Source organism: Pteropus vampyrus, unplaced genomic scaffold (genome assembly GCF_000151845.1).
Source record: "Pteropus vampyrus isolate Shadow unplaced genomic scaffold, Pvam_2.0 Scaffold113, whole genome shotgun sequence".
NCBI lineage: Eukaryota > Metazoa > Chordata > Mammalia > Chiroptera > Pteropodidae > Pteropus > Pteropus vampyrus.
The window spans coordinates 3,582,912-3,595,211 of record NW_011888894.1 but is presented as its reverse complement, the minus strand read 5'-3'; the positions used below and the strand labels follow the sequence as shown (position 1 = coordinate 3,595,211).

At 40.0% G+C, this 12,300-nt stretch overlaps 1 protein-coding gene across 1 annotated transcript in view; it reads right to left on the bottom strand.

Moving 5' to 3' along the window:
* The window catches only part of PPP3R1 (protein phosphatase 3 regulatory subunit B, alpha), a 57,755-nt gene extending 46,170 nt beyond the window's left edge, over window positions 1-11,585 (bottom strand). The window contains exon 1 of the mRNA XM_011365601.2: window positions 11,149-11,585. Within this exon, the coding sequence (XP_011363903.1) occupies window positions 11,149-11,151 (3 nt within the window). The 5' untranslated portion in view covers window positions 11,152-11,585. The remainder of the gene's footprint in view (window positions 1-11,148) is intronic.
* Window positions 11,586-12,300: the final 715 nt, after the last annotated feature.

Sequence of the window (12,300 nt, the reverse complement as noted above, 5' to 3'; positions counted from 1 at the left end):
GAATGGAATTACTAGGTCACGTGCAAACTCTATGTTTTAACATTTTGAGAACTGTTTTGTAAAGTAACTACATTGACATTCCCACCAGCAATGTTATGAGGGTTACAATTTTTCCAAATCCTCACCAACACTTACCTGGTCTTTTTGATTATAGTCATGCTAGTGGGTACGAAATGGTATGTCATGTGGTTTTGATTTGCATTTCCCTAATGACTAATAATGTTGAGCATATTTTCATGTGGTTATTGAACATGTTTATCTTCTCTGGAGAAACGTCTACTCAGATCCTTTACCCATTTTTTCGTTGGGTGTCTTTGTTACTGAGTCATAAGAATTCTTTATGTATTCTGGATAGAAGTCTCTTATCAGAGCTTTAATTTGCAAAAATTTTCTCCCATTCTGTGGGCTTTCTTCATTTCCTTGGTGTCTTTTGAAGCTTAAATGTTAAATTTGGTGATGTTCAATTTATCTTTTTTTCTCTTGTTGTTTGCACTTTTAGAAACAATTGGCCACCTGTGTTTACAATTTTTACTGGAACACAGCTATGCTTGTTTGTTTATGTATTGTCTGTCTACAGCTACTTCAAGCTACAATGCCAGAGACTATATGGCCCACAAAGTTTAAAATACTTTTTATCTGGCCCTTTACAGGAAAAGTTTTCCAATTTCCAACTCAATTCCCACACATCCCTAATTTAAAATGAACACCCTCCTTTCACTCGAAGGGGCTGCAACGCAGATGATATCCTTTGGAGGAAAGCAGAATTTTGGTTATGGTAAACTAGGTACAGAAAATAGTTTTGTGAAGTGGCTGACAGTATGGGTTGAAAGCTATGTACTGGTGAGGGAAGAGGTAGAATACAACATCAGAAGCAAGACATAATTTTCACTGCCTATAATCCCATCAGAATACCAAATAAAATATTGTTCAGAGTACCAAATAAAATTCTGCAGATGTTCTTTTACTACTATAAGGCCTAGCCTCTGGTAAGCTAGGGCCTTCCTCCAAGAACTGACTTGGAGGAAGGTGGTCAAAAGATACAAACTTCCAGTTATAAAATAAATAAGTACCTGGGATGTAATGTACAAGAGGATAACTATATTTAACACTGCTGTATGATATAAAGTTAAAAGATGATGGATGTTAGCTGAACCTACCTGTGGTAATCAAACCATCATGCTTTATGCCTTAAACTTATACTGATGTATGTCAATTATTTCTCAGTAAAAGTGAAAAAAGAACTTAAGTGCCACAGTAAGGAATGAGAGCTTTTTCTGGTATGCAAGAAACATGAAGAATACAATGAGACCTAAGGAAAAAACCTGCTACGAGACTTGCAGGACAGTTTTTCCTCTCTAATAACAGACACCTGAAGAAGTACTCCTTGCTCTCCTTCAGCCAGATGTTGTGTATGAAACTGTGGTGACCCTCTCCTGATATAACACGCTTTAATAGCAAACTGGACCTCTGTCCTAAATGAAACTGATGAATGAATAAACCACCCTGTAACTCTCTGTCTCTGGACTTCTCATTTTATGAAATATTACATTCCTTATTACTAGACCACTTTTAGTTGGGTGGGTATTCTGTTACTTGCAGCTCAAAACACTCTAATATAGTTTCTACTTTGTTAGCTGCAGAGAAATTAGAATGAAGTATCATGATGTGCCTGAAGTAGGACAGCTTCAGTTTTGTCACTTTTGCCTCCAGTGTTGATAAATATAACTCAGTTGCACTTCTGCTGGCTTTCCAAGCTGGCAGGACAAGTGCCTACTTACCCATCCATCACTTACATTTACATTCCTTGAAAGAGACTACAATGGGATCTGGCTTTACGAAGATGGGAAAAAATGCATCCCATGCTCTAGAGAAGTCCACAGTTTAGGAGGAAAGGCAATTAAAACACAACAAAATACAGAATGCACTATAATGAAAGTTACTTACAAGTGGCCATTAATTGCCTCAGGGAGTTGGGAAAGTTTTCACAGTATGCCACTGAATGAGATCTTGATATTTCCCAAACAGAGAAAGGGGAAGAACATTGCAGATGAAAGAAAAAGTACATACAAAGGCACTAATAAGTGGAAAAAGATGAGGCATCTGAGAACCTTGTAGTTTGACTTGGATAAAGCATAAGGATCGACAGAAATAAGGATCAGAATGAGTGCCATGCAAAGGAGTTTAAATTTTTAATTCTAGAAAACGTAGCATGACTTTTAAATAAGGCAATAACACTAAATTTTCTTTACAGAAGAAACTCTGGTGGCAATACGGAGGAGAGAATTTAGGCAGAAGAAACTGGAGGCAAGAACAAAACATGTAAGTTATAGAAAGAGTACACGAGAAATAAATGGAACTGCAACAATGCCTGTGACAATGGGGTTGAGGAAAAAGCTGATTCAAGAGGCATTTAGGGGATCTAAATGAGAAGATACATTTGCTGTAATACTTATGTTCCTGAAAAAACTTTATGTTCTTAGAACTACATTAAAAATAACATGGCTTCAGGAAAATAAGAGTTGGAAGCAGACACTCAAAACCTATGCCACTCTGTAACCAGTTACTAATCAACAGAAATCCTAATAAACATAAAAACATAAGATGCACTAAATAACTAGTAAGTATGGGACTTTTTAAAGGTACAGATTAAAGTAATATAAAAAAAGTGTAAGGGGTATTTCAAGCTATTATAGAAACAATGGAAAAATGCATAAACATCTGGGGAAATTGTGCAATAAATTCTTCCAGCACCAATACATGGCCAAACTGAGTGAAGAGGAAGAATGTGGGCTAGAGGGACAGTATACAGCAGCAGTTCCCAACCTTTTAAGCACCAGAGACCAGTGCTCCTATGAGAATCTAAAGCCTGATGATGTGAGGTGGAGCCGAGGTGGTGATGCTAGTATTGGGGAGCGGCTGCAAAGCTTTGCTTGCTTGCCCACCACACACCACCTACTGTGCGGCCCATTCAGGTCCACAGCCCAGGGATTAGGGACTCTTGGTAAACAGTATTGAATTCTTCAGCTCGCTGCTTTCAGTTGTGTTAGTGTACTGGACTCTGGGCACGAGGCATTAATATATGCTGGGAACATTATAAATATGTTTTCCTCTTCATTAATAGTATGTGAGCTAGACTGGAATGTTTTAAAAGTTCCTCTAAGTGATTGAGCCTCCCAACCCCAAATAGGCAGGCCATGTTCTTCTGTTATACTCTTATAATACAGGTTGCAACTGATGACTGCTTAAAACTTAGGTAGCAGTAAAGGAAAGAAAAAGGTATACTAGGTTTCCAGGTGGACCTGAATGGATAGATAAGGTTTCCACTGAGAAAAATTAGGGAATAATGAAGCATGAAAAAGATGATAATAATGAATGTGGATGTAGTTATTATGTTGAGTTTAATGTTTTACAAGTATCCTTATTTAGATAAATATCCAATAAGCAGTTAGATACATGGACTGGAGCAGAAGAGAATGATGTGGGCTGAAAATATGAATCACTTCTCATAAGAGATGATGAAACTTTGAGAATAAACAAAGAATTCATATATTCACACATTCACTCATTCGACAAATATTTACTGAATTCTTGTAATATGCAGGGGCCTACAGTGGCCACACAGGTATACAGAATAAAGAACAAGACAGCCATGATGTCCTCAGAAAGCAACCGAACACCTACAGAACTAATCAATCATGTGCTACAAAGAAGACATAAAAGGTACACCTGGTGTAGGGGGTGGGAGGTTTAGTCACTTACTTGAGGGACTTTTGAGGCATTCCAACATAGCCTATGCAAAAGGCTGTGATGGTAGAATAACCAGAAGAATAAAAATAGCATACAATACTGAGTAACAAGGCCAAGAAACTAGAGCAGGGGCCCTCAACCCCTGGGCCATGGACCAGTACCAGTCTGTGGCCTGTTAGGAACCGGGCCATGCAGCAGGAGGTGAGTGGCGAGAAAGCAAGTGAAGTTTGATCTGTATTTGCAGCCGCTCCCCAGCACTAGCATCACTTCCTCAGCTCCACCTCGGATCATCAGGCATTAGCTTCTGATGGATAGGAGCACTGATCCCTGGTGCCAAAAAGGTCAGGGACCACTGAGTTAGAGTATAGAGAGAAAATATGTGGAAGAAGCTGACATAAATAAACAAGTAGAACCTATGGAGTCTATGAGCTATGTTAAAGATTTTAATTTTACAACGTAAGGAATTTTAAATGGGAAAGCAATAAAATCATATTCCAAAGGACTCTGGACCAAACCCAGATGAGAAAGTAGCAACAAAGATTAAAAATTGTCAGAGGGGTAGAATAGCAACTAACAGAAAATGTCACAGAAGCCAAAAAAGGAGAGAATTTTAAAAGTTCCCAACATGGTCCAACATTACAAAGAAATCAAGAAAGGAGAATAAAGAACCAAATAAATTTAATGAGTACCTACTGGATTTCCAGACACTCTCTATTTGTCACTGCAATGTGAGGTGTTATTCCCACTTGACAATGTACTAAATAAGGTCTAGATAATTTATGGTATTTGTTCACAGTCATATAGCTAATAAATGGCAGAACCAGAATCTAAACTCAGATTTTTCCACCTCCAAATCTCATGCTGGTAATTAGAAGATAACTGCCAGCATAATAAGTTTCAGTGAAATCCAGATACATCATCATTTCCAGGCCAGTGCCATCCAACAGAAATTTCTGCAATGACAGAAATGTTCTGTACCTATGTTAATGCTGTAACCACTAGCCACAAGCTGCCGAGCATTTGTAATGCAGCTATTTTGACTAAAGAACTGAATTTATCATCTTATTTAATTCACTTAAATTTTCATTTTTAACTATAATTCATTTTAACTTAAACAGCCACATGTAACTAGTGACCACTGAATTGGACATCACAGATCTAGACTGTAGTAGACTGAAAAACAAGAAAATGAGCAAACGGAGATAACAGTCAAGAATTATGATGATATAGAGTGTGAAAGCCAGACAGGAAGGCAAAACTGAATATACCTGTATGTTCATAAATTTGTTATTTACTTGAGAAAGATTATTATGAGTTAGTTTATAATTAATGAAATCCTATTTGTTAGAAAAATAGTTGCAACATAAACACACATAAATGCAAAGATTTCCCTTATTACCTATCAGCACTTGTTTTTCCGGACATTCCAATTTATAGTAGATTGTCCTACAAGTAAATAATACTAGAGGATGCCAGTTTATTGCATGCCTATAACAAAAGATTGTTTGTGACATCACACTCAGATGAAAAAGGTCATCCCTGAAACCATACAGATTGAGAATAAATACAAGTGCTCACAGATAACTCTAATAAGGCTAACGGTAAAGGTTTGATCCTTTCTATAGGTTGCTATGCTTCATTCTCTTGTATCTCGGTTTTAAAATACAATATTTTGGGGGGATAGCAATACAGCTATTAACATGGCCCTCCTTATGTTACTCTTAAGAAAGGGCTGTAGCTAACAAAACAAAACTGAGGAAGGAACCTGTAAGAACCTATGACTTGAATTATCAATGCTAACTTTTAAAGGATTTCCTATAGAAATCTTCAAATGTTTTCAAAAGACAAACCCAGAAACATGTATAAGTAACATTTCAAAATTTTGTTCCTGCACCAGATCAATATATTAGCTATAATTATACTGTTGAACACATGACCACAAAGAAGGTATGAGAGTCCAAAAAGGAAATTCAAAAAAGGAGAGAGTGGATGTTGGCCATAGAGAAAAATTTTATTTGGAAGGATAAAAATTAGGAAGAAATTTTGGTCTAGCAAGCTTGAAATAAAATAGATTCTTTATCTACTACACCTCAAAGATTTTCTTTTTCATTTAGAAATTGTTATCCATGTAGTTAATGCTCACTAAAGTGATAAACAGAAAAGTATAAAAAATGCTAATAAAATATTATTTTTCCTAAGAGTAATTTCATAAAATACTGTCATAGTTCAGACCTATGTTAAAGTACCAGCTTCGATCATGAAATTGCTACCTGATTAGAAAAATTATGACTTGTTTTTGACTCAATGTTTACATCTGAAATATAGTTTAAAACCTTGGAATAAAACTGACTGTAATGAGTAAACGAGAGTATGATATCTTTAAAATCTCTAACTCCGATTGCTGTAATCTTTTAAAAAACTAAATCGTAAAAAAGTTAATAAATCCATACACTGGCATAGGTTTAAACAAACAAACAAAAGGATGGGGGAAAACTCTCTCTTGGAAGAATATACAAGAAACTCAACAGTAATCAATACAACAAAAAGGGGTGACTAGAAAAGATTTACTTTCTATTTTATACCTTTCAGTACTGGTTTGAATTTTTAAACAAATGTATTGATAGTGTCTTTCGAGCTTTTTTAAAAAAAATTTAAGTTTATGTTCCCCTTCCATAATACCTGAACTCAGAAAATGGTTCCTTTTAGATCCATGTAACTTCAGAAGTTACTAACGCAAAGACTGACAAGGTAGTAAGCTCTTTTCGTGTTAAAACTCCTGTTTGCCAAATTCATTTACTAGGTCATTTCCACTGTTGCCCTCCCCTGGTCCACCTACTATTTAATAATATTTACTTAATATCCTTGTTAACTGCCTAACAAATCCCCCAAAATTGATATTATAATCTTTTTCCATACCCCTCATCCCTCTATCTCAACTTCAGATAATCTTGCCTCAAACTATCTCAAATAACTGAGATGATTTAAGCCACCTAGTATGAACTCCATTATTAAAACACATATGTTGCCATGGCCTACTCTCCTCGCCCTGATTTCTCCTCCTCTCTTTTGATGTCCCTCCCTTCCTTTTATCCCTCTTCTTTCTACTACTTCTAAAGTTCATTCCATAATCATCCTCTTACAGCTCCCTCTCCTGCATCCCCATCCACACACCAGTTTGGATTAAGCCTCTTCCCTGGCAAGTGCTCTTACAGCACCCATGTTTAGTTCATTAGCAGCACATATCACATCGCAAAATAACTGTCTTGTTTTACCCACTTGGTTATCGAGTTCTTTAGAAATCATGATTATGTCTTATGTTTGTATAGTGCTAAATATATTGAGATGCTCAACTAAAATTCAAATAAATACATCCCTTGCTATTATCTAAACAGTGGCTCTCAAAATATAGCATATATCAGAATTACCTGGAAGATCTATAAAATGTAGACTGCTTGGCCCCATTCCCAGAGTTTTAGATTCAGCTGGTCTAGGGTGGGACCTATCAAGTTCCCAGGTGATGCTTATGCTGCTGGTCCAAGAAAAACATTTTGAGTATCAGTGCTCCAAATATATGTAGTCTCTTCCTATCTTCAAGATTTAAAGTCTTTTCCTAGCTGCATCCAACTCTGCCTACTGAGAACCTAATAATCTTTTCAGACTCAGCTCAACTGTCACCTCCATAAAACTTTCCCTAACCCCAGATGAAACTGATCTTGCTCTTTCCTCAATTTCTACTGGGCTTTGTGTATATTATTCAGGTGATAACTCATGCTAACTTTTTTCACATCTACTGGCCAATATTGGTTTTATGTTCTCTATTTAAATGGAAGTAGGAAACCTGCCTTAATCATTTTAATATCTTCCACAACTGGGCATAGTAACCAGTCAACAGCAAACTTAAGCTACAAGTGTTTGTTGATATGAATGAATCCCTGTTGTCTGCCCAGACTCTGGCCCACAGTCTGTATGACTTGCTTAATCATCCTGGCCCAAGCTGACTTCCTTATACTGCCTTATACTTTTGCTTGCCTTACTACCTATGACAGATGCCTGATCCTCCCACACTGGTCTGTCACTCTTGTTGCTGACCTACCCTTAATCAGCTTCTTTACCTTGCAACCTGATCCTTTTTAATTTTCTCACCCACTATAGGTCATAACGAGTGGAAAAATTTTTTCCTCATAACTGATATGAATTTCATTTCTGCTGGCCATAAGACTGGTTGCTTTTTTATTTTTAAAGTAGCTTTTGTCACAAAATCTAAACTAGAATATGCTGGGTACAACTCTAAATACACTTACTATAAACAGCAATAAATGTCTTTTAAGTTCAATTTACTATCCATCATGGAGATAATTTTAATAAAAAGTTAAAAATACAAAGACATAAGGTCATTTATAAAATTTAAGGTTGCCCTAAGTAACAAAATTTAAAAGAATAGCTAATTACTTATGTACTATGTTCATATATAGATCCAGAACAAAAGCCATACTACTACCTACTCCAATAAAAACATACAAAAGACTGGTCATATTTCTAAATTATACTAAGTACATAGTAAAAACTATTTCTAATACATAAAAAGTTAACTAGGTTTCTGAAAACGCTCCTACAAAATTTACTCCTTCAAATTACTGAGACTGTTTTCAATCACATCAATCTAAACATTCTTCTATTTTATTCTTTTTCCATTCCTCCACATGTCAGTAATGCTGAAGTACTATATCTAAAACTACACATGCTTACCTAGAGAAATAATTGTGAAGACATCTGTTTATTTCAATAATATCTATTTATTTATTTTATCAAAGACAACTGACCATTAGTGATTTGGGGAAAATTCCTAGGAGCTCAGAACTCAGTGTTTTATATTCATATACATGATCACTATTCCACCTGGATGCTCAACAGTTTAAAACTCAGAGGTGAAGGAAAGGAAAGATTTAACTCTCAGGAAAAAAAAGTAAACTACTTTTAAGGTAGTAACTAAAATTAATAAATATCTGTCACAAAAGATTCTAAATAGTTTCAATCTTATAAGCCTTTTACTTTCCCCTTACTTTGAATTAATCAGTGATATTCATAAATTAACTCAAATTAAAATCTGTTGTCAAAAACGTAAATATGTTCATGATACCCATTAAGAGTTGTATTTTCCAAAGAATAAAAAATTTTAAATTCTATGCTAAATTAACTAGACAAATGAACCACACCCATATCACTCCAAAGCCCAATTTATTTGAGTTGATTAATAAATATCCCACCCATATGGCATAGTTGAGCTATAGATACTTGTTTTGATACGTCCAAGTCAGTGCTATGTTCAGCAGACCAAAATCGTTCAAAGGTTGAAAAGCCACTGTCACACAAATTATGTAGGTCCTGAGATGGTATTTAGGATGATAGAAAAAAGAACCAAGTAATTCAGAAAATAAATCCTGAAAAGGAAACTGGAAAGAAGAAAATAATGACCCGGAGGAAAACGCTATTATATAATAAATCTTAAAATATTTTTTAAAATAAGGAAACACTGAGTATGGGGAAGATAAATTTAAGACCTAGAAGAGAATTTCCCAAATTCAGTCTGTTCGAAAAAAAAAGAAGGGAGAGGTTGAGGGGGTACACTACAATAAAGAAAAACTATTTGGAAACCAGGTCATTCTGCTATATAATATACGAACAACAAAAACCTAGATCGTTTTCTTCAAATTTACCATTCGTAAATACAGGTAAAAACAGTCACTGCAGTGGACAATTCTTCAAGATCCTGTCTGGCCTTCAAGTACAATACATGTATAAGGAAGTTGTATTAAAGCACTAAAGTGCAATTCATAATTCCAAAGGACTATGCCAACAAATGACTGGTTGACTCTGATTTAAGTTGTTTTCTGTAATAATCTGAAAAGACTTAATTTTGTGACTTTAAGGGCCAAAGTTGTCTGAGCTGCCTCCCAGGATGGCAGGGAAAAACTTCCTCTACATATCGAAATCACTCATCATTTATTAGGTCAGCTCCTAATTTGAATTTTAAAGACACTAATATGTGCACTTAATCATTTGTCCTGTATTTTAAATAAAAGCTGATTTACTTGAATATTCTAATTTCATTTTCTTCCCTCACAATCACACCAAATTGCGTTTAAGCTGCAATCAACAGAATTTCTCTCTTCACCAATCCACCACTCTATTTTGAAATATCTAAATTCTACATACGGAGTGAAATACAATAAAAGTAAACGGTGCAAGAAACCGCCCAAAGTCCAACAGTCTAAAAATCTTCTGAAAATTGTTTAAAGACTTTTATAAAAAGTCTAACAACCAAATCACATGTTCGAATCTCTGATATGTATAGAAAAGCACTGCTAACCTTTTCTATCCTGTACACAATTCTTGAATACAAAAGGAAACTACACCAGCTAGCGCGGAGCGAGAACCGGTAACAGACTAAAAGGGCGTCGTTGATTTCTTGGCTACAGTGACAGAGGCGGGAGACACACCCCTAGCGTCGGTTTGAAACACTACAGCAGTGAATTCTACCTAGGGATTACTGTGAGGGTAAGGAAAGACAAATTTAAATCGCCATGATTCAAAAACAACCACCACAAGAGAGAGACTTACGAAGGTAACAAAGAAAATGAAAATCCCTTGGCAGTAAGAAAGTATTAAAAAAAAAAAAAAAACAAAACACACAAGGCATCCCCTTTTATCAAAGATCAAGCTAGGCTATGTTTTCATGAATATACACCTTGGTCCTTTCCGCTTCGCCAGTGCAGAGAGAAAAGCAGCAGCGAGAGAAACCCCGTTAAGGGTGCAAACAGTAGCGAAATAAACACTAACAGCAGGAGAGGGGGGAAGTAAGTGGCAGGATTCCTGCCAAGACTCACTGCTTGAAAATGGGGTGAGTGGGAGAAAGAGTAGCTCTGAAAATGGGTCTTATATAAAGAGCCACTTGTCATATATTATTTCCAAAGGATTTCGGAATACTCCCGAACTTGAGAGTCGGGGGGTGAAAGGTGGCTCCCCATGGAGGGTCTGAGAGAAGTAAATCAGGGGACTAGGGAACAGCACCAGGCCGATGGCCGGGGGAGCGGGGGGTAGTCAAGGCAGAGGCAGAATCCCGGCGACCGCGGGGGAGGGGGCGAAGGAACGCCCCGCAGAGACCCGGGGGCGGCCGCGGGGGCCCCACCGTCCTGTCAAGCAGTCGCCCGCCGCCCCCACCGGCCGCCAACGCACCCGGGCGGCTGACGGCTCTCTCAGACCCGCCGCGGTACCAGGCGGGCCGGGTCTCTCGAATTTTCCACCGCGGGAAGCCGACTGGGGGCGTCGGGGCTCGCCCCCGCCCCCGCCCCTGGAAGCGGCCAGCGGGGTATGGCTGGTGCTTTGGGGAAGCAAAGGTCTCACCATTTTGATCGGCGGTCGGTGGCTCGCTCGGGCAGAGGAAAGTATCGGCACTCAGACGGGCTTCTGGAGGAAGCAGCGGCGGCCCAGCTGCGCTCGGCTGAAGCGGCTGCGGCCCTCGGGACGCCCGCGGGGGAGGGAGTGCGGGCTGGGGGAGGGGAGGCGGCGCCGCGGGGCCCGCGCCGGCCGGGTGACTGGGCACGCGGGAGCGAGCGGGGAAGAAGAGAAATTAAGGTCGAGATTCAGAGACCAAGAGCGCGGGAGGAGAAACGGCGAGGAGGAGAGGCAGAGAAGAGGGGGAGAGGGGGAAGAAGGGGCCAGGCGGCTCGGGGGCTGCAGCCTCGCGCTCGCTCCGAAGCCGCGACGGACTCACTGCAGTGGCTCGCGCTGACCCGCAACCTCAAGGCAAGAAAAAGGGGGAGGGCGGGAGAGGGAGGGGAAACGGAGCGCAGCGGCGCGCGGGGCGGAGGGCGGGGGCGCGCGGAGCCGGCGGCGGGGGCGGGGCTTCCGCGAGCACCGCACATCCGGGAACCCGCGCGCGGTTAGGTGGTGGCGGCCGTGGCGCTCTGGAGAGCTCTGGTTGGGGAGCGCGGAGTGCGCCGAGCACGTTCCCCTCTCCGCCGGCTGCCGCTTGCGTGCGGTGCGGGGGGAGGACAGGAGCGGGGGCGCGGACGTTGGTGACGTCGCGTGGCGGAGCCCTTCCTGTCATGTGTCTGGGGGCGGACGGGAGGAAAGGCAGGGCTGGGAGAGGAAGGAGGAAATGCGAGGGTGCCCTGGGAGGGAGGAAATGCAAGGGGTACGCGAGCATGGGCCGGAGGGGACTTCGGCCCAGGAGTGGGAGTCTGGGATTTGGGGTGGAGGAAAGGAACAGATGAGCGGCCCTAAGGTGTCAGAACCGCCCAGACACCGCACCAAAAAGGGAAAAATCTAAGCCCTGGCGCTAGAAGGAATCAGTTCGCTCTTGAAGACGGGTATCTTTTTCCATCAGTGTACCGACTTGGACCCACTACAGAATTGCACGGCGCATCTAGACTGTTGTCATCCTGGTGCAGCACCTACAGGCCCACTCCTGGATGAGTTGGCCGTCAGGAGTCGGGTTGGAATGATAGGGAGGAAAACGAAAGCTGGCTGCAGCTTGAGGCATAGAAGCCACTG